The following is a 26581-nucleotide window of genomic DNA, read 5'->3' as shown; positions in this document are numbered from 1 at the left end:
CATATAAATAGGTAACACAATGAGATTCTGTCCAATTTTATTTCAGTTTTATATAGTGAGCCATTATGACAACAATTTGTAACTTTTTATATATATATATATATATGGGAACTTATATAAATACATACTTAACTAAATTATTTGGAGAACAACCGTCAATAGTATCTCCATGTGCACTGGGCAGAAAAGGAATGGTAAACTCTTAACCTAATAGCGGTCCTCGGAGAGGGGCGGCATAGAAATCCAATAAATAAATAAATAAATGTATTGTTTAAAAAGGTCCAGCTCAGATTATCTGAGTCCATAACAAGATTCTCATTATAGAACAACGTTCTCAGTGAGGGCAAGGGTGTCATCACTGCCAGACCTTTGAGTTCAATGCCTTGGAAAAATAAATTAAACTGTGTGTTTCTTATCCCCAAGTGGTGGAAACCACACTAACAAAGGATTATTTTGTTGCAATCAAATATATTATACTATCCTGCCAATCTCCGTGTCAAAATCTAGACAGATAATCTATTTTGAGGGTCGATATGCATATCTTTATCTAGGATATGAGATCTGATTGATAGAACATACTAGAACATCAATCATGATTAATAATCCCAACAGGGGAAGTTCACACAATCCATTACATCAAAACCACATTACAGCTGAATGTGATTAAGAATTGTCTGTAACTAATAACTTCTGCAAATATTTGTGGCCATATTTCCATTGTTCTTCCCTGTCTCTCCTCCTCTTTGCACACACCAAGGAGATTCTTTCTCATAATCAAAGACCAACACACAAATTCCATCCATCAATTTCGGCCTTGGAACTACTTGTTAACCAGTTGCTACCACTTCGAACTGGGCTCCAATAGGAGACTGTTCAGCGAGAAACCTACAAAGAAAAGTCTCGCGTCATCACCAACCAGATCGCACCCTACCTATTGTAAGGGGGAATATGTGTTGCCTCTGATGCAATGCCTCTTACCTGCTGTTGCCCTTGCTGGGTCTGCTGAGAGGTTTGTTGATTGGAGGAGTTTGTGGCAGCGGCGGCGGCGGCTTGCTGCTGAAAAAGACTGGCGGGATATACTCCCCAGGGAGCTACTCCATAATATTGATGGGGGACAACGGCAGGCCCTAAAACACCGACAAAGAACTGGCTGTATCTTTCACTAGCAGCATTACAGGGATTTGTAGATCAAATTAATCTGCCATTAACTGAACCCCTGTGGCCCAAAGGGAGAGGGGATGAAGAAGGCCTCCCTGCCACAGTCCCAATTTTTTTTAATTTTAGGCAAAAAATAGTCCTCAACTTACAACCGTTTGTTCAGAGACCATCCAAAGCAGGGGTCCCCAAACTTGGCAAGTTTAAGACTTGTGGATTTCAACTCCCAGAATTCTCTAGCCAGCTATACTGGCTGGAGAATTCTGGGAGTTGAAGTCCACGAGTCTTGAAATTGCCAGGTTTGAAGACCTCTGATCCAAAGTTACAACGGCACTGAAGTGACATGATCTTTTTTCACACTTTTGACCATATTCATGGGTTACGTAATAAAAAAATTCAGAGGCTTGACAACTGACTTGTATTTATGACAGTTGCAGTGTGTCCTGGGCTTGTGCAACCATCTCTTGTGACCTTCTGGGCAAGCAAAGCCACTGGAGAAGCCAGATTCGGTGAACAACTTTGTCACTAACAACTGCAGCGATCCCTTTAACAACTGTGGCAAGAAAGGCCGTAAAATGGGACAAAAAATAGCTTGATGAATGTCTCACTTAGCAACAGAAATGTTGGGCTAAATTCAGAGGTGGTTCCACTTAACCTTCCCTGCCACTTTGCACGATTTGTGCCTATGTCATGTTGGGGAAGTAACCCTCTGCGCATGCGCAGAAGCCTGTGAGCATGTGTACAGGGCTCTTTGCCAGCCTCTTTCGAGGAATGGCAACCAGAGGATCAGTTCAGAGATGTGGCCAGTTGCCCATCATTGCCGGTTCAGCAAGTGGGGGCAAATTTCCACCACCAGTTTGGACGAACCGATCCGAACCAGCCGCAACTCGCCACTGGCTCAATTGTGGTCATAAGTCATGGACTACCTGTAATTGTACATCACCTAGAACAGGTACTTGCATATTGGCAGATATACACTGCTCAAAAAGATAAAGGGAACACTTAAACAACACAATATAACTCCAAGTAAATCAAACTTCTGTGAAATCAAACTGTCCATTTAGGAAGCAACACTGATTGACAATCAATTTCACATGCTGTTGTGCACATTCAAATTTGTACAGAACACAGTATTCAATGAGAATATTTCATTCATTCACATCTAGGATGTGTTATTTGAGTGTCCCCTTTATTTTTTTTGAGCAGTATATTTCACCTGAGATGCTTATACTTTCAAGCCCAGGAATACAAACTAAGTGCGCTAACTGTTTAAGAGTCTGGACAAGCTAAACGACGTACTTGAATCTGTTTTGTTTCCCTGCTCTCCCCCTTCTACAACCTGCTGCTCTGAAATCCAATAAAGATTCTGGAGATTCTCAGTTTGTCCAGGTCATGGTTCTCCTAAAGGTGCTTTCTCAAGAGGCAACTGGTCTTTCTGGGGTTTCCTTCCCCCACTCTGAGAGCGGAAGAAACTTCTTGGATGAAAAGCAAAACATCTTCAAAGAAAAAACCATAAAGTCCAGTTGCCTCTTGAAAAAAATAACCGTTGGGACAATGCAAGGGAAGGCAGCCAGCTGGGAAGGATGCTGTGTCTCAAGATACAGAGATTGGTTCCCTGAAGCTTAAGGAAGACGGTCCCTTGGAGCCTCAAATATTGGGGTGGGGGAGGGAGTGTGGAGGGGGCTTCTGCCGCAAAGAGCATTTTGAAGCAACTCACCTAAAGTCGCGGCTGCCGCGAGTCCTGCTGCGTAGGGGTCCGTTCCTGGTGGAGCAGCGCTGATGATGTAAGGGTTGGGCACAAAGGCAGCAGGGGCTAAACCTGCTGAAAACATACCTGTCAGTGAAAACAAACCCACTGAACAACTTCCGCAGTGTGTGTGTGTGTGTGTGTGTAAGTACATGTGAGCAACCTATCTCTGATCAAAGAGAGCAAATAATAGGTCTTACAACCTACAACCTACTACTCATTTTGATTTAGTATATAAAGAGCTTAAACTTTAAAATGTGGGCGTTTTTTCCTCTCATTTTTTAAATAATTACATAGGGTATTATACCCACGTTTGATTTTGGGAACAGCTCTATCAATACACACACACCCCTATAATAAGGCATATATTCTTCCATTCGCCATCAGTCTTATTTAAGTGGCTGGCAGTTCTTGTGCAAACATTATGTGGGGCTATTTCAGGAGGAATACGAGGCAGGAGAAGGTTGTTTCCCAGTTAAACCTCTTAAGTAGCTTAATTCATGTCTGGCTCAGAGGCAAGAGTCCTTTCAATAAAAGTTCTCATTATAGACTCCCAGTCTCAGTGAGGGCAAGAGCATCATCACTGCCAGACAAATTAAAGGTAAGGATGTAAAAATCCTATAAAAAACAGATTTCTGCTTTGTCCTCCACGCTCTTTTTTTAAAATAAACAAACGAACAGCACCTTCAGAGTTATTGGAGGTTACAAAGTGATGAATGGAACAGAGAAGGCAATCAGATTATTACCATTCAGGACCTGAATGCTTACCTATGTGAGGCTGATGAGCAGCTGCCAATGCGTATTGCTGTTGTTGGGCTGCTGTCAATTGCTGGACAGCAAGTGCATTCGGTCTTTGGAACAGCTGAGAAATAAGCAATTTAAAAAAAAAAAAAGACATTAATTTTAAAACTTGACTCCGATGCTCTTAATACCAGAAGCTCATTGAACATAGTCTGTTTCTGCTCATACTACCATGTAGTATGAGGGTATCTACGAGACCGCCTTCTGCCGCACGAATCTCAGCGACCAGTTAGGTCCCACAGAGTGGGCCTTCTCTGGGCCCCGTCAACTAAACAATGTCGTTTGGCGGTGCCCAGGGGAAGAGCCTTCTCTGTGGCGGACCTGGCTCTCTGGAATCAACTCCCCCCGGAGATTAGAATTGCCCCCACCCTTCTCGCCTTTCGTAAGCTCCTTAAAACCCACCTCTACCGTCAGGCATGGGGGAACTGAGGTATTCTTTCCCCCTAGACCTTTACAATTTATGCATGGTTTGTTTGTTAGTATGTATGTTTGGTTTTAGAATTAGGGTTTTTTAGTTGTTTTAGTATTGGATTTACATGCTGTTTTTTATTACTGTTGTTAGCCGCCCCGAGTCTACGGAGAGGGGCGGCATACAAATCAAATCAAATCAAATCAAAAAATCAATAAATAAATGTGTTTCCCCGAAAATACAACCTCCTCAGAAGTAAGTCCTATCTTGATTTTTACAATATAAGCCCCATCCTCACCCCCAAAATAAGTCCTAATTAAGACCCTGCCTATTCCAGGATGCAAAAATAAAAGTTAAGTTGGGGGGGATGGTGTGTGTGGAGCTGCCCTACTACTTACCTTCAGACAGTTGTAGCCAGGTCTTGCACACCTGGACTCATTTCTTTTGCTGCAGCTGGCAAGGCTTTCCTGAAGGCCTCTCTAGCCCATAACAAGCTCTGGATCAATCTGGAGCTCTCTTATTGGCTATAGAGGCCTTCAAGAAAGCTTGGCTGGTCTTGCCAGACAAATAAGTTCCTGAAGGCCTCCAACAGCAAAAAAAGAGCCAGGAGCAAGGTTTGCAAGTGAGGTGAATCAGTGAACAACTTTCCCCCTCCCCAAAAATAAGACCTGGTGCCTTTTTTGGTGGCAAAAAACATAAGACAGGGTCTTATTTTTGGGAAAACACAGTCTCGCCCTGACAAATAAAGGTAGTATTTGTTTAGCGATTGCCTTGTATTGGTAATAACTTTAGGACCAATCCTCATATTTGTGACCTTTGCAGGTCTATAAAGCAAAGGAAAGTTGAAGATAAGCATAGCTAGAATTTTGCTTAGTGATAGCTTCACTTACAAGTAGGCCACTGGTCCAAATCATGGTTACTAAGTGAGACCTGTCTGTCTTTTATAATAGGGAGGAATAACCTGGGACTCTGCAGATTCTATTAAATGGCAATTCTTCTGATGCCTAAAACATGTCACTCTAATTAAGCTTAATGGAAGCTCCCATGTTACTCCCCTCTTGTTTTATTCTCTTTCTAGCCAGCTTCCTCTTTTTCCAATCTCAAACTAACTACTTTGTTTGTCCCCGAGTGATAACTCAGTTCGCTGTTAGCAAACATTAGGATACGTTTATTTGTCAACATTTCCCTAAAAGGTACAGAACAAAGTATTCAATAAGAATATTTCATTCATTCAGATCTAGGATGTGCTATTTTGAGTGTTCCCTTTATTTTTTTGAGCAGTATATTTCATATACGGTGCCTATGTTACACCAACGCTCCGCAGTCTGCATTGCTTGCTGATCAGTTTCCGGTCACAATTCAAAGTGTTGGTTATGACCTATAAAGCCCTTCATGGCACCGGACCAGATTATCTCAGGGACCGCCTTCTGCTGCACGAATCCCAGCGACCAGCTAGGTCCCACAGAGTGGGCCTTCTCCGGGTCCCGTCAACTAAACAATGTTGTTTGGCGGGACCCAGGGGAAGAGCCTTCTCTGTGGCGGCCCCGGCCCTTTGGAACCAACTCCCCCCAGAGATTAGAATTGCCCCCACCCTCCTCGCCTTTCGTAAGCTTCTTTAAATCTACCTCTGCTGTCAAGCATGGGGGAACTGAGATATTCTTTCCCCCTAGGCCTTTACAATTTATGCATGGTATGTCTGTATGTATGCTTGGTTTTTATAATAAGGGTTTTTTTAGTTATTTTAGTATTGGATTGGATTGTTACATGTTGTTTTTATCATTGTTGTTAGCCGCCCCGAGTCTACGGAGAGGGGCAGCATACAAATCAAATCAAATCAAATCAAATAAATCAATCAATCAATCTCATCATTATATCAGCAGCAGCAGACTGGCCTTAAATAGTCTGGCTCAGGGTAAGACTATTTACGGGACCGCCTCCTCCCTCATACCTCACTGCGGCCAGTAAGGACCGAGAGAGTCAGCCTTCTCCAGGTCCCGTCCACCAAATGTCGGTTGGCGGGACGTCGGGGAAGAGCCTTCTCTGTGGTGGCTCCTACCCTGTGGAATCAACTTCCCCCAGAGATTTGCATTATTTCCCCACTACCGGTCTTCTAGAAAGCCATTAAGACCTGGCTTTTCTGGCAGGCCTGGAATTAGGATTGAATGTTAGTACGTATGAGGTTTTTTTATATAGTTGTTTTTGTACTGTAGATTTTATTGATGTTTTTTATTGCTCTTTTTATCAGTATTATATTTATAACTGTTGTTAGCCGCTCAGAGTCTGTTTCGGAGTGAGCGGCAAATAAATAAATAAAATAAATGCAGGTGTCCAAAGTAGAAGAAAAACATATTAAAGAAAAGGTTAGGGAAACCCGACTGCTCAATCTACAGAGGCATGAATACACGGAACTATTTCTGCTAAATGGGGATTGTGTGTGTATGTGCAAATCCACTGAGGTAAGGTGGGGAGGTTGAAAAAGGCATCTAGGCTGATAAATGCAGTGGTGCCTACCTGTTGTTGTGAGTTGTAATCAAATAAGCCCACGGTTGCCGCAGCAGAATCCACAGGTACTTGGGTGCCAGAGTAATCAAACTGAAGTGGCTCCATGCCAACATGCTCCATGGGATCCAGAGGAACACTCTGGGACTCCATGTTAGAGAAATCTTCCACGGGCTTGGCACCATTAGTACTAGCTAACTGGGCTAAGCTTTCTGATCCATTCTGGTTTGGCCCTAAAAGATCCACATCATTGGCAGAGTTCTGGCAATTTCCTGGTGTCCTGCTGAAAAAGAAAGAAGGGGCATTTTCAGTTTGGTCTTACGTTATTTCCTATACACTTAATTTAATTAGAGCTCCATAGGAACATGTGTTCTTATGTGTTACAACATTCCTAAGCTGTGTTATCCTCTGAAATGACTTCTCGTACTTCGTATTATAAACGTCTTTAATCCAGATGTGATACCATATTGGAATTCTCTCCCAGGGTAATTTTATTAGTAACAATAAAACATGAAGGCAATGCAATAAGGTTTTACAAAATTATCTTGCTCACGATCCAATGATGCAGAGTGCTGCTGTGTGATCTCCCAATTGATCACACACCTAAGAACCACAATTGCCAGTGGTTCTTACAACAATCCTAGCTTACAAGGAAAAAAACCCTCTACCTGGCCCGTTCTACTGTGTTTCCCCCAAAATAAGACCCTTTCTTAATTTTTTTGAACCCTGAAATAAGCACTTGGCCTTATTGCTGGGCACTCAAAAGCCCGATTGGGCTTGACTTATTTTGGGAGAAACAGAGTACTATACTAACTTTAAAGTCCAAGCCTAGTAATTTGGTTAAAGGTAAATAGCAATAGCACATAGATTTATATACCACTTTACAGTGCTTTTACAGCTTCTAAGCTCTTTTACAGCCTCTACAGTTTACAAAGTCAGCATATTGCCCCAACAATTTGGGTCTTCATTTTACCCACCCTGAAAGGATGGAGTCAACCTTGAGCCTGGTGAGATTTGAACTGCCAAATTGCAGATAACTAGCAGTCAGCAGAAGTAGCCTGCAGTTCTGTCCTCTAACCATTGCACCACCATGGTTCTAAAGGTTTCCCCTTTCGGACTCTAAGGGGCTGTGTTCATCTCTGTATGTTAGCAGAGGGAACCAGCATTGTCCAGGTATTTCATGGTCATGTGGCCAGCTTCATGCTGCGGCATAGGGAACACCATTACTTTCCCACCAAAGTGTACCTATTTATCTACTTGCATTTGCCTGCTTTCAAACTGCCAGGTGAGCAGGAAATGGGCCAAATAAGGGGAGCTCACCCTTGTTGCACACAACTAGAGTCTCGAACCTGGGTAGTCAGCTTTCCAGCTGACAAGCTTAGGGTCTTTTACTGTTGAGTCATCATGCCCTCTAGTAATTTTGTAATGCATTACAAACCTTCCTCAAACTGGACATATTTGGCTACGTTTCTACATAACACTAAACTATGTGTATACAAACCCTCTCCTTCAGGAAGAATTGGAGAATTACCCCCAATTCGTTTTCCCAGTTTGCTGTTCATTAATGAAAACAAATTTAAATTAGGAATTTTATTTATTAATCACATTTATTTGGCTGCCGAACTCACATGAAGCAACTCTGGATAGCTATGTAAACTTCCATTTTCTGACCAAGCCAACCAAAAAGCCAGGTCTTGTAACCAGTTTGCTTAGCAACTGATTAGAATGTATTCTAATCCACAATTCCTTGTTTGATGGGTAAGCAGCCAAGAATCAAGTACATTAGGCTGGAATATGTCTTGGCAGAAGAGTACAGAAATCAGAGGTTCCTTTCTTTTCAGAGAATATTAACCATGATTTGTCATGACAAACTGCTGCTCTGCCCACAATCACATATGGAAACATACGTACCTAAAATCTTTTGAATCCGCATCAATTCCATTTTGCACAGGCAACCCATTAGCCTTGTCCATTACGTCTCCCTCTTCCTTCAAATCACCTAATTTATCGCCATCAAATGTACCCTTGTTTTTCTTGTCTCCTTTATCATTGTCATCATTCTCTGTATCCCTTGGCCCCTGGGTAAACCATAGAGGGTTGTTAAACTCTGCATAAACCGTATTAGAAAATTCAATTATTAACAATTTGGAAAAAAATTTACATCAATAATTTGCATAGCACTTTAAGTTTAACCACCGTTTTAATTCAATTCTATTTAATTTTAACCTTATGTCAATATAAGGTCCAGATGTATTTCACAAGAAGAGTACACTCTTCTACTCACAATAGAATCCCTTATGCCACTAAGCTTGAAATTTTGGGCTTGGACAATCCAGAACTGTACCGCCTGCGGTCTGATCAAAGCATAATACACAAAATTGTTTGCTACAACATCTTATCTGTCAATGACTCCTTCAGCTTTAATCTCAATAATGCACAGGCAAACAATCAATACAAACTCAAGATAAACTGCTCCAAACTCAATTGCAGAAAATACGACTTCAGCAACAGAGTGGTCAATGCCTGGAATGCTCTACCTCAGCATTTCCCAACCGGTGTGCCGCGGCACACTAGTGTGCCGCGAGACACAGCCAGGTGTGCCGCGAAGCCTAGGGAAGCTCCAGCTGGGCGGGGCGCTGCTGGTGCCGGACCGCCGGTGCCTCGGACCTGGAGCTCCCACTCGCAGCTGTACCCCGGCTACTGCCCGATGCACCTGTTTCCGGCGCTCTCCTGCTGGGCCCCAAAGAAGGAAGGCGGGAAAAAGGAGAGCTTCATTATTCGCGCCTCCTTTTTCCCACCTTCCTTCTTTGGGGCCCAGCAGGAAAGCGCTGGAAACAGCGGCATCTGGCAGTAGCCGGGGGACAGCTGCGAGCACCGTTCCCCGTAAGCTGCCCCCTCTCTGCCGCCGCCTCCTGTCTTAGGGCACGATCTGCCCCCTCTCCTCCGCCGCCGCTTCCTGCCTTGGGGCGAGCAATCTGGGAGTCTGGGACTGTGGCTTTGCGCCATGAAGAGAAAACGGCCGACTTTTCCCTGCTGCCCGAGCCGTTTTCTCTTCATGGTGCAAAGCCACACAGTCCCGGACTCCCAGATCGCTCGCTTCTCCGGTCAGCAAAGCCATCTGCCCAGGAAAGCGCCGTGCATTGAAAAAGTGCGATGCTTTTCCGGCAGCCGGCTTGCTGGCTGGAGAAGCGAGCGATCCGGGAGTCTGGGACTGTGGCTTTGCGCCATGAAGAGAAAATGGCAGCAGGGAAAAGTCAGCCGGGCTAACGGGAGGCGGCGCGTGGCTGGGCGCTGTGGACGTCTGGGAGGGCAAGGGGGCTGATCGCTGCTGCCTCTTAGCTGCAGAGCCGGCTGGCGGAGGCGAAGACAACAGCCACCGGCTCTCTCCCTCCACTCTCTCCGGCTCTCTCACTTTCTTTTTCTCTCTGTTGCCGGCGTGGTGAACGAGAGAGAAAGAGAGAGAGAGAAAAAGGAGGGGAGAGAGAATGAGAGAGAAAGAAAGCAAGAGAGCGAGAGAAAGAGAGGGGGGAAGGAGGGAGAGGGAAAGACATAGAGGGAGGGAAGGAGGGAGAGAGAAAGAGAGCAAAAAAGAGAGGAAGAAAGAAAGAGGGATGGAGAGAGAGAAAGAAGGGAAGGAAGGGGGAGAAAGAGGGAGGGAGAAATAGAGTGAAATGGAGGAAGAGATTTTTTTGTCCAAACTTTTCTTTAGCCCCCACCCCACCCCCGCCCCCCCTCAGTGTTCCCCAGAATTTTGAAAATATGAATAATGTGCCGCGGCTCAAAAAAGGTTGGGAAACACTGCTCTACCTGACTGCATTGTTATATCCTCAAACCCTCACAGCTTCAACCTTAAACTGTATACCGTGGACCTCACCCCATTCCTACAAGATGCATAAAGGGGGCCTGCATAAGCGCACCAGCGTGCCTACTGTCCCTGTCCTACTGCCCCCATTTATTTGTATTCATTTTCTTCGTGCAGGTCCATGTTCATATTTATACCTGCTATGTTGTACATGTTTGACAAACTAATAAATTAGTAAATAAATAATTTGGGGAGTATTAAGATGATCAACTCAAAATTGTTCCAAATATAGTGACAGTACAGCAAGATATATAAATAAAGGTACGTAAATAAAGCTCTCCTCATCCAGGATTTGATTCTGGATGAGGAGGCCGACCTGGCATGTGTAACTGAAACCTGGCTGGGCCCGGAGGGAGGAGTTCCTCTCTCTGAAATTTGCCCAGCTGGGTTTCAGATATGGCACCAACCTCGACCCCAGGGAAGGGGGGGAGGAGTGGCTATTATAGCCAGGGAGAGCCTTTGTCTACGTAGACTCGTTGCTCCAGAGATTGCAGGTTGCGAGTCTCTCTTGATGAAGTTGGACTTAGGGGTTCAGGTGGGCTTGTTTCTCATGTACCTGCCTCCCAGCTGCGTGTCAAAAGCCCTGCCTGTGCTACTCGAGGAGGTAGCCGGGTTGGCGGCGGGGTTCCCCAGACTTATTGTCTTGGGGGACTTTAACCTGCCGTCACTTGGTGAAACCTCTGGACTGGCACAGGAGTTCATGGCCACCATGGCAGCCATGGACCTGACCCAAATAATACAGAGTCCGACTCACGAGGGGGGACACGCACCCAACATGGTATTCCTCTGAGCAATTGAGTAATGGTCTGAGACTAAGGGGCTTAGAAGTGTTGCCTTTGTCATGGACAGACCATTTTCTACTACGGCTCGACTTCCTGGCTCCAATCCTTCCCCGCAGGGAGGCGCAACCGATTGAGCTGTTCCGCCCCAGACGCCTGATGGACCCAGAGGGCTTTCAGACAGCGCTTGGGGTTATTCCAGATGCACTCATCCACAGTTTGGTGGAGTCTCTTGCTGAGGCCTGGAACAAGGCTGCAGCAGAGGCTCTCGACCGGATTGCGCCGTTGCGACCTCTCTGCGGCACTAGACCCCGTAGAGCTCCATGGCTCAACGAGGAGCTCCGGGAGTTGAAACGCCAGAAGAGACGTCTAGAGAAGCGATGGAGGAAGAGTAAATCCGAATCCGATTGAACACTTGTAAGAGCTTTTATTAAGACTTATAAAGACTTTATAAAAACTTATAAAGTGGCGCTCAAGGCGGCAAGATGCGCGTATCATGCCGCCTTGATTGCATCAGCGGAATCCCGCCCAGCCACTCTGTTTAGGGTGACCCGCTCCCTTCTTAATCAGGGGGGAGTTGGGGAACCCTTACAGAGCAGTGCCGAGGATTTTAACAAGTTTTCCGCTGATAAAATTGCTCGGATCCGGACTCCAATTGGATAACAGTCGACTGACGAGTCAGTCGAGGCGACTGGGGCCCGTACTTGTCCACCTGTCTGGGAAGAGTTTGATCTGGTGACACCTGATGAAGTGGACAAGGCCATTGGAGCTATGAGTTCCGCCACCTGCTTACTGGATCCGTGTCCCTCCTGGCTGGTCTCCGCCAGCAGGGAGGTGATACGGAGCTGCGTCCAGGAGATTGTCAACGCTTCTTTGGGGAGGGGGTCCTTTCTGGATCCCTACAAAGAGGCACTTGTGCACCCCCTCCTCAAGAAGCCTTCCCTGGACCCAGCCATTCTTAACAACTAACGGCCAGTCTCCAACCTTCCCTTTATGGGGAAGGTTGTTGAGAAGTTGGTGGCACTCCAACTCCAACGGTCCTTGGAAGAAGCCGATTATCCAGGTCCTCAGCAGTCAGGATTCAGGTCTGGCTACAGCACGGAAACTGCTTTGGTCGCGTTGATGGATCTGGCGGGCCCGGGACAGGGGCTTGTCTTCTGTCCTGGTGCTTCTTGACCTCTCAGCGGCTTTCGTTACCATCGACCATGGTATCCTTCTGCGCTGGCTGGAGGGGTTGGGAGTGGGAGGCACTGTTCTTCAGTGGTTCTCCTCCTACCTCTCCGGTCGGTCACACTTGGTGTTAGTGGGGGGTCAGAGGTCGACCTCTAGGTCTCTCCCTTGTGGGGTGCCTCAGGGGTCAGTCCTCTCCCCCCTGCTATTTAATATCTACATGAAACCGCTGGGTGAGATCATCCAGAGGCATGGGGTGAGGTATCATCAGTACGCAGATGATACCCAGTTGTACATCTCCACCCCATGTCCAGTCAACGAAGCAGTGGAAGTGATGTGCCGGTGTTTGGAGGCTCTTGGGGTCTGGATGGGTGTCAACAGACTCAAACTCAACCCGGATAAGATGGAGTGGCTGTGGGTTCTGCCTCCCAAGGACAATTCCATCTGCCCATCCATAACCCTGGGAGGGAAATTATTGACCCCCTCAGAGAGGGTGCGCAACTTGGGCGTCCTCCTCGATCCACAGCTCACATTAGAGAACTATCTTTCATCTGTGGCAAGGGGGGCGTTTGCCCAGGTTCGCCTGGTGCACCAGTTGCAGCCCTATCTGGATCGGGACTCACTACTCACAGTCACTTATGCCCTCATCACCTCGAGATTCGACTACTGTAATGCTCTCTACATGGGGCTACCTTTGAAAAGTGTTCGGAAACTTCAGATTGTGCAGAATGCAGTTGCGAGAGCAATCATGGGCTTCCCAAGGTATGCTCATGTTACACTAACACTCCGCAGTCTGCATTGGTTGCCGATCAATTTCCGATCACAATTCAAAATGTTGGTCTTGACCTATAAAGCCCTTCATGGCATCGGACCAGAATATCTCCGGGACCACCTTCTGCCGCACGAATCCCAGCGACTGATTAGGTCCCACAGAGTTGGCCTTCTCCGGGTCCCGTCGACTAAACAATGTCGTTTGGCGGGTCCCAGGGGAAGAGTCTTCTCTGTAGCGGCCCCGACCCTCTGGAACCAGCTCCCCCCTGAGATTAGAACTGCCCCCACCGTCCTTGCCTTCCGCAAACTCCTTAAAACCCACCTCTGCCGTCAGGCATGGGGGAACTGAAATATCTTCCTCAGGCCTATACTGTTTATGTATGGTACGTTGTGTGCATGTTTTTTTTAATTATGGGTTTTTAGCTTTCTAATTATTGAATTTGCATTATATATTGTTTTCTGTTGCTGTTGTGAGCCGCCCTGAGTCTGCAGAGAGGGGCGGCATACAAATTTATGTATGTATGTATGTATGTATGTATGTATGTATGTATGTATGTATGTATTTTTGTTTTTTGCTGAATTTGAAAATTAAGGGAGACTAGGATAGATCTATTTCGGCCTTATTTTGGCCTCATCAGCTAGCCATACCCTCACTGGGACTTGAACCTGCAACCTTTGCCTTGTAAGGCAGAGAATTATCCTCTAGGCTACAGTATCCAATCCCTTCAGCTATATATATACAGATATCCCCAATACTGTATTTTTCAGAGTATAAGACGCACCTAGATTTTAGAGGTGGAAAACAAGGAAAAAAGTATTCTGAACCAAATGGTGTAGTAATATGTTATTTAATAAAATCCACTGTAGCAGAATATCTTTTACAAACTTCTATTCTTTTTACAACCATGTATACTTTTTACAACTTCAAACTTGACACCTTTATGACTTGTGGATTTCAACTCCCAGAATTCCTCCTCCGGTCATGCTACCTGAGGAATGGGAGTTGAAATCTACAAGTCTTACACTTGCCAAGTTTGAATACCCCTAACTCAGAGGTCTTCAAACTTAACAGCTTTAAGACTAGTGGACTTCAATTCCCAGAATTCCTCTTCCAGTCATGCTAGATGGAGTAATTAGAAGGCAAAAACAGGCTATTTTTTCACCTGCCCCCCCCCCCCTTCAAAAAAAATTGGTGAGCAAAGAGTCTGGAGAGCCTGCAGATAGTTTTTGGGTGCTGGGGAATGGCAAAAATGCCCCATTTTTGTGAAAAACAGGTTGTTTTTCGCTCATTTTTTCACAAAAATGGAGGGGTTTTTGTTTTCCCCCAGTCCTCAGGAGCGCTCTGCAGGTTCCCCAGACCCTTGTCCCACTACATCTTTGCAAAAAAATAGGGCATTTTTGCCATTCCCCAACATCTAAATGCGAGAGGCAGGGCTTCGGGAGAGCAAAAATATCTGCATTCGGGATATAAGATGCACCAACATTTCCACCCTCTTTTAGAGAAAAAAAGGGGGCATCTTATACACTGAAAAATATGGTAGATAACTGTTGATTCAGAAATAGAAATGCCATAGTGGTACTTACAAATCCTTTTCTGAGACAGGAATCCCCAGGGGATGAACTCAACACATATTCTACCATGCTAACACCAAGCCCACCACTTTCCGATCGTGGAGAAAGAACTGAATTAACTTCATTATTCACATGAAAACCTTGACCAGGTCTTCTCTGAACCATGATTGGTTGGGAAACAGAATGATCTGCAACAAAAATAACCACAATAGTCACAGGTTACAAATTATCAAATAGGAAAATGTATTACCAGTAAAATATTTGCGGGTTACAATGTATGATTATTTCCCACCTTATTCTTCATGCCCTATTACCTACTCATTAATTTTATCAATTTCACCTCCCCCACCCCCCCTTTAAAAGTCACCAAGGAAAAATATTCAATTAAAACTACCTACCAAAATTTAGCATGAAACCTAAGGGCAAGGATCCTATAGAGCAGTGGTCCCCAAACTTTTTACACAGGGGGCCAGTTCACTGTCCCTCGGATTCTTGGAGGGCCGGAGTATACAAAAAAGCTATGAACAAATCGCTATGCTCAATGCACATACCTTATTTTAAAGTAAAAAACAAAATGGGAACGTACTATTCAGAGGGGGGAAGAAGTCTGAAATCCATACATGTTTATGTTTTGTTTTTAATTTTCTTTTGTTAACATCTGATTGGCTATACAAGGTTTTCTTGGCTTAGAAAAATGTATAACGAAAGAAGGAAGCAGTTTGGCATAATGGTTAGTAAGTTAGAAATATAATTGGTGTACTTTTTGAAGGAACATTAAGGAGGGAATTTAATTAAAAGAAAATGCATGTAACTGAATGACAAAACTAGAAAAAAAACCTTTTGCAACTTTTTTGATGATTGATATTAGTTATTAACAAAATACCGCATTTTATTCATGGAAAATTAGATGGTACACTGTGTTATTTGAATGTATGTTAAGAGGGGGAAATAGGCGTTGATTGCTTACCTGAACGCCTCTTCTCGTACGGTGAGCGGGTACAGCAGTCACATGGGTTGCTCATGTCCAATCCGGTGGAACTGAGCCTAGTATTAAAAAAGCTTGCCGGATCCGCCCCTTCCCCAGAATTCGCGAATCCATAGACTAGGCTCAGTTGTGAAGCTCTGTAGTGTTCAACTCTCATTGTTAGAGGAAGAAAGGTATAGAAAGGTAAAGAAGACACATACAAGGGCGGGAAGTGACTGCTGTACCCGCTCACCGTACGAGAAGAGGCGTTCAGGTAAGCAATCAACGCCTATTCTCCGTACTGAAGGAGCGGGTCCAGCAGTCACATGGGACATACCCAATAGATAGTCCCTAGGGTGGGATTAGCTTGCTATCGTGAGAGATAACGGATTGGAGTACCCTTCTGCCGAAGGCAGCGTCCGCTGAAGCATAAGAATCAATTTTGTAGTGCCTGATGAAGGAATTTGGCGAGGCCCAAGTGGCTGCTTTGCAGACCTCCTCCAACGGGGCTTGAGTCGCCCAAGCGGCCGAGGTGGCTGCGCTCCTGGTGGAATGCGCAGTGATGTTCCTTGGAACTGAGAGGGAGGCCGACTCATAGGCCTTAGATATAGTCCCTCTGATCCACCGGCCTATTACTGTTGAAGACACTTTGGCCCCCATGACTCTGGGATGATAGGCTACAAAAAGTGCTTCTGACCTCCGAAAGGGTCCTGTGCGTTGGATATATATTCTCAGCGCTCTGGTGAGATCCAGGGTGTGCCATCTAATTGCCAAGGGATGGTCTCGTTGGAGGCAGAAGGAAGGTAGGACAATATCCTGAGATCTGTGGAACATGGAACTGACCTTGGGTAAGAAGGTGGGGTCCAGTCGCAAGACTACCTTGTCCTGATGGAATTGACAAAGGTCCTGCCTGATTGAGAGGGCAGCCAGCTCCGAAATGCGTCGGGCAGAGGTAATAGCCACCAGGAAGGCTACCTTAAAGGATAGGTACCTGAGGGACGCCGATTTTAGGGGTTCGTATGGTGCCTGCGTGAGGGAATGGAGAACCCGTGGCAAATCCCAGGATGGATACCTGTGGACCTTGGAAGGTCTGAGGTTGGCTATGCCCTTGAGGAATTCCTGAACCTCAGGGAGGGATCGGAGAGGCTGTCTGCGGGGACCCCCTAGGACAGATGAAATGGCTGCCAGATGACGCCGGAGGGTGCTGGTGGAAAGTCCTTTATGGAAGCCTTGCATAAGGAAGGAAATAATTCTGTGTATGGGGATGCACAGAGGGGAGAGACCTTCCTGTAGACACCACTGGTGAAACTTGGACCACGTGTGGTCGTAGATTCGATTGGTCGAGCCCCTTCTGGCCTTTAAAATGACCTCCACTGAATCGGGGTCATGCCCACGCAGTTCTAAATCTCTCCTGATAACAGCCAAGCGGTGAGGTGGAACCACTCCGGGTCTGGATGGAAAGAGGCCCCCTGCCGCAGCATATCCCCCGAAGCGGGGAGTCGCCAAGGGTCCTGGACGGACAGCTGTTGGAGATCCGCGAACCAGGGCCGGCGGGGCCAATGAGGGGCGATTAGGATTACTCGGGCCCTCTCTGTGAGGACCTTGTGAATCACGTCCGGGAGGATTGGAATCGGAGGAAATGCGTAGAGTAGGCCTGGAGGCCATGGACTCCGGAGGGCATTGATTGCTTCCGCTCCCGGGGATGGAAATCTGGAATAGAAGCGAGGGAGTTGGGCGTTCGCATTGGTCGCGAAGAGATCCAGAACTGGTAGGCCGAATCTGAGGGTGATTTGATGGAACAGGTCTTGATGGAGGTTCCACTCTCCTGGGTCTATCGTTGCTCGGGATAGCCAATCCGCCTGGACGTTGAGACTCCCCGAGATGTGATCGGCTAGGAGCGACTGGAGATGTCTTTCCGCCCAAAGACCCAACTTGAGGGCCTCCCTCATGAGAGCCTTGGATCTCGTGCCCCCCTGTCTGCAGATATGGCTTTTTGTGGCAATGTTGTCGGTGAGAATGAGAACGTGCCGGTTGGGAATGCGAGGAGAGAAATGCTTCAGAGCCAGGGAAACGGCTCTTAACTCTAGCCAATTGATTGGCCTGGAAGCTTCCTCCGGGGACCACGTGCCCTGGGCTAACATCCCCTGGGCGTGGGCGCCCCATCCCGATAGACTGGCATCTGTGGTGATGACAAATTGATCCGGGCACCTGAACGGGGATCCTCTGTCCATGGCCGGAGACTTCCACCACTTGAAGGATCTGCGAACACTCAGTGGGATGACGATGCGTCGATTTGAGTTGCTGTGCCCCGATCTCTGAAAGGGCAACAGAAGCCACTGGAGTTCCCTAGCATGAAGGCGAGCCCAAGGAATGATGCCTATGCATGACACCATCTTCCCCAAAAGGGAAGATAGAGTAACTATGGATACTGAAGGATTAGATAAAACGTTAGAAATTAACTCCACTATACTGAGTTTTCTCTCGGGAGAGAGAAAAACCTGGGAAGATTTTGAATCAATAATGGATCCCAGGTGAGGAATGGAAGTGGAAGGTTGGAGGTGACTTTTGTCAAAGTTGATGGAAAACCCATGGTCCTGAAGGACTGACATGGTAACAGAAAGGTCTGATTTCACTCTCTCTAGGGAGTTCCCATGAATTAAAATATCATCAAGATAACATAAAATGTGGATGGGAGACGCCCGGATATAGGCCGCCAGGGACCCCAAGAGCTTTGTAAAGACCCGAGGGGCCGAGGAAAGGCCAAATGGCATCGCCCTATACTGGAAATGCCTGCCTTGAAAGGAAAAACGTAAAAATTTTCTGTGGCATTTGGCTATAGGAATGTGAAGGTAGGCCTCAGTGAGGTCTAAGGAGACCATGAAATCTCCCGAGTGAATGGCGGCCAAAATAGAAGACAAGGAGTGCATCTTAAACTTTCTATATTTGATGAATAGGTTTAGTTTCTTTAAATCCAAAATGGCTCTCCAACCTCCGGAGGACTTTGGAACCATAAATAGGATGGAATAAAACCCTTGGCCCTTCTGATCGGAAGGGACCGGTTGAATGGCTCTAATGGACAATAGATGAGAAATGGCCTCCTCCATACGGTTACAATCTGAGGATGACCTGGGAGAAGGGCAGGAAATAAAACGTTTAGGGGGAGGAGAAATAAATTCTAAAAGAAGGCCTGTTTGAACAGTGTCAATGACCCAAGGGTCCTTGGAGGTGAGACGCCAATTTGAAGCGAAATGAGCTAGGCGACCCCCTATGGGAATGGAGGAAAGATTACCATCTAGGTTTTTTTGAAGCCCTGTTAGAGGAAGCTCCCCTTTGGAAGCGAAAACCTCTACCCCTGGAGTTCCTACCTTGGGAACGAAAGCGGGGGGAATACTGACCTGGAGATCTCTGATAGGAAGCCGCTTGGTCTTGCTGGCGCCCTGGGCGACGAAAGGACTGCGTTTTGGTAACCTTTTTCGTGGTTGGACCCAAAACCTTCTTCTTGTCCGTGGTCTCCGTGAGGAGTGGATCCAGAAGATCACCGAAGAGAAGGTCGCGCTTTAAGGGGCCCTGGGATAACTGCCACTTTTGGCGAACTCCCGCTTGCCAAGGGCGAATCCATAGGAGTCTTCTTGCCGTTGTAGAAGCTGCAATAGACTTAGCAGAAAATCTAGTAGATTGCAAGGTGGCATCAGCCACGTACTGGGCAGCTGCAAAGACTTTGTTGAAGTCTTGTTGACCTCTCAAGTCATCTGGAGGAATGTGCTGTTGAAGTTGGCGAAGCCACAGCAGCATGGCTCTGGAGAAGAAGGAGGCTGCTGCAGAACTTTTAATGGCCCAGGAATCAGCGGAGAATCCTCTTTTGAGCATTTGCTCGATGCGCTTGTCCTCTGGACGGAGGACTTCCTCCGCCTCGCCTGGCACAGCCGCTGCCGAGTGAAGAATTTTGACAGGTTCATCTGGTTTGGGAAAAGATAGAAGCTCTTCATAGGAAGAGGAGAGTTTATACAACTTTCTGTCCTTGGTAGAGGGATTAAGGCCAGAGGCTGGAAAATCCCACTGTTTGAGTAAGGCATCTTTAAACAATTTAGGCATAGGAATTACCTCATTATCCTCCTGTTCCTCTGTGAAGTAAGGTAAATTCTCCTCCGGGGGATCAGTGGAAGTGGAGGCTTGTTTCTCCTGGGCTGCTAATCCCGTAGAAATTCTAGCTTTGAGGAGGAGAGATTTGAATAGTTGAGAAGGGAAAATAGTAATTGGAGGAGGGACCTTTATTTGGGATTCCTCATCCTCTGATAAGCCCTGGAAAGGGTCTTCATCCTCCTCTACATCCTCATATTCATCCTGGGAGGATTCTGAATCATCCTGAATAGGAGCTCTGACCGCTGGGGAAGAACCCAAGGGGCGGGAGGAACGAGAAGGAGGAAGAGGTAAAGGAAGCTCATTGATGGAGGAGAGTTTGGCATCAATGGCTTTGGACAACACAGCAAAAATAGATTGGAACTCAGGAGGTAAAGTGGAAATATCAGCAGAAATGGCAGAAGAATTCCTAAAGGCCTGGGAGGATCCTGGCTGGGGGGAATCTTCAATAATATCTGGTTCCTCTGGACCTATGCCCCATAGGTTAGGTTGGGGTCTGTCTAGGTTTGGCTCATCCAGAGATAACACAGGGACCCCAGAAGGAGGCAGACTAGAGGCCTCTGGTGGGTCTTGACTACTGATTACTTGGGCCTGCACTTTCAAACGTTTTGCTGATTTGTCATGAATTTTTTGTAGGGCTAGGTCCCTTCTCTTCTCAGCCCTGGTGACCTTGGTCGAGGGACGGGCCCCTGGAGAAGAGGAGGAAGAGGCCTGGGGGATACTAGTAATCTCATCGCCTGTAGGCCTGGCCTCTCTGGGACCTTTAGTTGTGCCTCTCTTGGGAAAAGTAGCCATAGTCTGACAATTAACAGAAGACAAGGCTGAGCCAATAACTAAATTATAAGGAGAAGATTTCAAGGACTTCCCAAGAGGAATGGATCCTGCTTCGAGGCCTCGAAGCTGCTGAGACGTGAGGACAATCTGGGCAAACCCAGAGTTCGTGCCCCCAAATCCAGCGGGGCCAGCCTCCCTAAACTTTGCAATTAAGTAAAACCAAGGCACTCTGGTTGGAGGCTTAGCCGGTGGAGAATTTAGCCTGGGACCCCCAAGGCCCGCTCCCGGATCCACGCGGTGGACTGAGGCCTACGCGGCTGGCAGAAGGCCAACACGAGAGGCCTAGATATTTTAAAAAAGGGTGCGAAGGCCTTCGCGCCGAAAAAATCGCTCCGTAGAATTTCTTAAGGGAAAAGCGATCGACTAAGTCCAGGAGACTAGAAGGCGTCTCACTCCGCAGGAGGTATTTTATAAGCCCTTAAATATTTGTATACAATAATAAAACAATAATTCAATGATAAATACTTGCACCAGAACCTCCAGGCCAAGGGATTAGAAGAATCCACAAGCGGCCGCAGGAATCGTAACCGGCAAAACCGCCGGGGGAAAACGAAACCGCAACTTCTCCCAAGGAAAAAAACCGAGCCGCTTTCTTTCTTTTTTTCTTTTAAACGGCTGGCGCAATTAGTGCAAGTAATTGAATAAAGACAATAAATCTTACTACTTTTTTGAAGGAAAGGTCGAAGGGAAGGTGTTAGAATGTTGAACGAGCATTCACAATACAACCGCAGGATATGCGAACTGAGCGAATTCTGGGGAAGGGGCGGATCCGGCAAGCTTTTTTAATACTAGGCTCAGTTCCACCGGATTGGACATGAGCAACCCATGTGACTGCTGGACCCGCTCCTTCAGTACGGAGAAAATTACTCCCCACAAAACAGTCCTTCCTTCTTCTATCCCTCCATTCATTTCATTCTTCCTTCCTTCCTTCCCTGTTCCCTCCATTTCTCCTTCCTACCATCTTTCCTTCCTCTCCACTTCTCTTTCCCTCCCTATCTTTACCTTTTCTGTCTTTCTCTCTCTCTTTTCCCTCTCTCTCATAAAAACCTCTGTGCCTCACCATGCGCCTCGGGGGGGTGGGACAGGCTCCGCCGCTAATGCCCAAATAATCAATCTGTATTTAAAATACGTTTAACAAAGGCAATGTCTAAAACATATGAGAGAATTCTTGAAAAATGAGAGGACTCCAAATAAGAAGGTGATTTTTTATGAGGGTGTTTTTTTTTATCCCCACAAAATATCCTGTAAGAAAGCTTTTTCAATTTAACACATAGTTGAGACCCATGTAATGTGATCACTCATTGTTTCAACGAACAATTCCAATATTAAAAAGTCTAAGCAGGCAGGATGAATGAACCTGAGGGTGTGTGTCTCTGTCTCTCTCTCTCTCTCTGAAAAAATGAGACTCCCCGCAAGTCAACTTACGGGAAAGGTGGAGAGAGGTCGGGGCGACAGCTCCGATGTAGACACAAGTCTACGCCCACCACTTTTTCCCCAGGGCGCCGCTTCTGCGCACAGGTGACGAGGCCATCCAGCCGCTGCCTCTTGTTTCCTGGGTTGGTTTTTTTGCTTCCTGTTTCTTCCCGGCAGCAGGAAGAATATTGGCAGGAGTGGGCAAGGCGTGGTCCCCGGACACAGCCAGAGAAGCCGGGTGGGAGAAACGGTGCCGTCTCTACCGCGCGGGGTTTGAAAAACCTGCACGGAGTTGTTTTTTGCCTGCACGGCCGCGCAACCACACAGGCTAGAAGGAACAGTGACCAGGAGCACAGGATGCGGACACATCCTGTGCTCCTGTCACTCACCTGCGGGCCAGATAAATGGCCTCAGCGGGCCACATGTGGCCCGCAGGCCGTAGCTTGAGGACCGCTGCTATAGTATAGAGTAAAACATTGAAAGCAACACTAATTTTCATCTATGACAAACATTCCACATCATTTCATGTAAAATAATACAGGAAAGGATTTACTGTGTATTTAAAGCAGAGACGGGAAGGAGATAAACCTTTCCGTCTGGGTAGAGTGTTCCAAAGCCAGGTGCTGCTATCAACAGTAGCCATCAACCTTGGCTCTCCATCAACCTTAGCTCTTGAGGGCCTCTAGCATTGATGTTAAATGATCGTCAGCCTCAAATAAAAGAACAGGCTGTTTCAGATATCCTAGTCATAAATTATTTAGGGCTTTCAGAGTCACAACCAGCACTCTGAATTGTGGCTGAAATAAACGGGAAGCAATATACTGTTCCAAGGTGGTGCGATGCAATCTTCGAAGTGCATTCCAGATAAAAATACCACCCCGTGTACAAAGGCTTTTCATTCCACCTTTTAAGGAATTTTAGTCTTTAATAGCGCAAAGAAATTAACTAACACCATCCCTCAATGGCCACAGTCCACCCTTTCTTTTCCACTTCCTCAAAAAGTGTACCCAAGGTAATTCACTATCCTATATTATTCCCTTAACCAATAAAATCATATAATTTGATGTTATGGGCCATTTTAAATACTTTTAACTAAATGTTCTAAAGTATTTTAAGGAAACAAGAGAAAGAGAAGACTAGTTGTAAAAGAGAAATAACGCAGATTGTTCAGAATTATTTACAATCATGGTAATTCAAAATTACCTGATGTCCCCCAAGCGCTGTCTCTCCACTGATCACCCAAAAATATTCCTTTTGGTCCATCTTTGCTTGAATCATCAGATTCCCAAAATTTTTTCCCTGGCAAAAGTTGCTGTAAAGGTAAAACAGAAATATTGTTATATAAAAAGGACATGGGACAACTAGGATAAAGACAGAAGCTTTAAATAGAGGTTTTCAAACTTGGCAACTTTAAGACTTGTGGACTCCAATTCCCAAAATTCTCCAGCCAGCATAGTGTTACTAATTTAACCACTGCAAGGCTTCTCTTAACAACTGTGGCAAAAAATGTGGTAAAACTCACTTAACAAATGTCTTAACAACATACATTCTGGGCTTAATTGTGCCTGTATTTCCTTCCTATAAGGGGCAGCAATAACTCCCTTGGATTATAAAATGAAGGCAGACACTCTTGAGCAACAGGTCCAATAAATCATCAAAATAATTTGTTTTATGGGGCAAGTCTAAGTCAGGCACAGGAGAACTGGCAATATCTTTTGCTTCATCTTTTTCAAAAGTTTCGATGACTGATAAGCTTTAATTAAGTAATAAAGAAAGGCAGAGCTGGGTGGAACAAAGTTGAATAATAGGGAATAGAGGGACAATTAGGAAACTCAACAACAACAACAACAACAACAATAACAGTTATGGCACAGTTAATGAGGAAATGCTTTCTAAATGTGAACTTATAAATAAATGTACCAATAGCAGTGTGGCAAAATTCCTCGTAAGAACATACAACTAATTTAAGGCCAAAGAATCATGTTTACATACCAGTATTTACATACATTTAATGACATGATTATATAATTACATCCTCATACTAGAATGAACAATTAAAAGGCCAAACACAGCCACTATGCAGGAAGGGGTAAAGTGGTAAGCAACATGGAATTTCTCAATATTTCACCAGCCTTCTTTCTCTTACTCCCTGGCCATGTTCAATTCCCCATTTGTTAAAATACAGTTTAGTACAGAGGTGACAAACTTAAGCCGGGGGGGGGGGGTGTTTCCAGCCTGTGGGGTGCTTAGATCTAGCCTATGGGGCCACCCTGGAAACAGGAAACAGTCTGTCTTTGGTGCCTCTTCGGCTCCGTTTTTGCTGGCAGAGGGTTTCAGGAGGCCGTTGCAGCTGGAAACAAAGGTTAGGAGTTCGTTTTCGCTGGCAGAGCGCTCAGGCCACCAAAGGCACCCGACATGAATGATGTTGAGCTGGCCACCCCCGCATCAAACACAGCCCTGATGCTGCCCTCAATGAAATTGAGTTTGACACCCCTGGTTTAGCAGCTTAAAATAAACCACAAAATTCCTAGTAACTGACATGAAACTATATTATTTTATTTCAGACCTGTTGGCAGATTAAATCAAGGTGGAAGAATGGTGTGAATAATGCAACGAACTTTTAACTACTTAAAAGTTACTGTGACACATGAATCTGTGTTTTGGTGCAATGTAATATATCAACTTTGTTATTAGGATTCATCCAAGGAAACTGGACTAAAACAAATAACTCAACAAATGACCCTATGACTCAATGGACTTTTGAACCAAACAAATGACTCATATTCTAGGGACTGAGAAATTAAGAGAGTATGGAAACCATTCCTGTCACTTATTTGAAATGTTATAAATTAAATACGGCACATAATATACTGTGGAGTCTTCCCATTCAGGTTGTCTAACCATGTGACATTTCATGATTGGCCAGTCCACTTATCCCATAAACCTTCCCTCTTTCCACTCCCATTATTCAACATTAATGAAGTACACGGCACAAGTCCAAATGGCATGTCATTCTTGCTTTAGTTTCTTTCTTAAGCTTTTTGCATCTTTCTTTACGTTTTGCAAAATCTGGGGCTTCACTGAGCTTTTGGGGACCTTATACTTGTTATAGGTGCAATACCACATAATCTGCTATAGAAGGACTGATGACTACTGTGATGACTACGACTCACAACTCTATCTCCCTGGGACACAGACACACTAGTCCTATCTAATGCTGGTCCTGTAAGCCTCCTAAACAGGAGTAACCCCCATATAATGTTTCCCAGTATGCTGGCTGGGGAATTCTGGGAATTGAAGTCCTCAAACCTCTAAGCCCCCCAGGTTTAAGAAACATTGGTCTAAGAATTTGGTGGGGGCAGAGTGAGGGATGGAATAGCATACTATGGTGATAATGAAAGCCAAGTATTCAGGGATTATGTAGCAATTCAGATGTATGAGCTGCGTCTTTTACTGAGTATCAGCATGAATTATACATGTATGAAATGTAATTTACGTATCAGTCAAAGTTTAAAACCTGAAACTGAACAAAGAAAACGTTCAATTATACATATTCAGCAAGTTAATAATTTATTTTTCAGTAAATGTAGGTGTATGGATTTTTTTTTTTAGATTTTCTAATCCTGTCCTTTTTATTTTTATAAGTAGCAAATCTAATTAACGCTCCTTCCTCCTCCTATTCCACCTCCCCCATAATAACAACCTCATCAGGTGGGTTGGGCTGAGAGACTGACCCAAAGTCACTCAACCGGCTTTGTTGCCTAAAGTGGGATGAGACGGCCGTCTCCTGCTTTCTAGGTTGGTGCCTTTAACCACTAGACCAAATCGCCTCAGGGTTAAGTCTACATGATTGTGAAAAACAGGACTTGTTACTACCAATTTTATGGTTTTTCCTGGATGGTTAGTAGATTTCAGTTGATGATATTACTTTTCCATTTTAAACTGTAGGTTTATTTTAAAGCTACCATTCACAAATACTTTTTTTCATAAACACCTTCTTAAAAATAAAACGTCACTATCCTATTCCAAATTACCAGTAGAAAAACCAGTAGCCCTGTAGCAGGAATGTCAACTCGATTTCATTGAGGGCTGCATCAGGGTTATATTTGACTCCTGGGGAGGGTCATGGCCAGCTTGACGTCATTTGTGTCGGGGTGCCTGTGGTGGCCCGAGTGCTTCCCCAAAGAAAGCAGGCTCCCAAGCTTCATTTTCGGCTGCAATGGCTTCCTGCAACCCTTTGCCAGCAAAAATGGAACTCGGAAGCATAGTTCCCTCTAAGCTGAGCAGTGAGCAATCGCTCACTTAAAAATCATCATCAACTCAGAGTTTTCCAAACCTGCCCAGAAGCCGAGAGGGAAAGAGTGAGAGGGAAGGAGAGAGAGAGGAAGAGAGGAAGAGAAACAGATAGGAAAAAGAGAGGAAGGAAAAGAGAAAGAAAAAGAATGGGAGTAAGGAAGAAAGAAACAAA

At 45.5% G+C, this 26581-nt stretch overlaps 1 protein-coding gene and 2 non-coding genes across 21 annotated transcripts in view; all 3 read right to left on the bottom strand.

The window, feature by feature from the left end:
- The window catches only part of PUM1 (pumilio RNA binding family member 1), a 78258-nt gene that overhangs the window by 24742 nt on the left and 26935 nt on the right, over positions 1-26581 (bottom strand). For 6 of the 19 annotated variants that reach the window (XM_070764339.1, XM_070764320.1, XM_070764322.1 and 3 more), the window contains 7 exons: positions 23317-23425; positions 14778-14953; positions 8523-8689; positions 6624-6894; positions 3671-3764; positions 2873-2989; positions 979-1127 (listed from right to left, as the gene is read on the bottom strand). In XM_070764339.1, the coding sequence (XP_070620440.1) occupies positions 979-1127; positions 2873-2989; positions 3671-3764; positions 6624-6894; positions 8523-8689; positions 14778-14953; positions 23317-23425 (1083 nt within the window). The remainder of the gene's footprint in view (positions 1-978; positions 1128-2872; positions 2990-3670; positions 3765-6623; positions 6895-8522; positions 8690-14777; positions 14954-23316; positions 23426-26581) is intronic. The other 13 variants (XM_070764331.1, XM_070764336.1, XM_070764323.1 and 10 more) reach the window with 5 other exon arrangements.
- LOC139174582 (small nucleolar RNA SNORD103/SNORD85) lies at positions 281-366 on the bottom strand. The gene has a single exon (XR_011560392.1). It is a non-coding gene; the product is annotated as a small nucleolar RNA SNORD103/SNORD85 (small nucleolar RNA).
- LOC139174583 (small nucleolar RNA SNORD103/SNORD85) lies at positions 3406-3493 on the bottom strand. Its single transcript, XR_011560393.1, has one exon. It is a non-coding gene; the product is annotated as a small nucleolar RNA SNORD103/SNORD85 (small nucleolar RNA).

The sequence above is a fragment of the Erythrolamprus reginae genome, chromosome 11, assembly GCF_031021105.1.
Source record: "Erythrolamprus reginae isolate rEryReg1 chromosome 11, rEryReg1.hap1, whole genome shotgun sequence".
Taxonomy (NCBI): Eukaryota; Metazoa; Chordata; class Lepidosauria; order Squamata; family Dipsadidae; genus Erythrolamprus; species Erythrolamprus reginae.
This window is presented reverse-complemented; position numbering and strand designations above follow the sequence as displayed.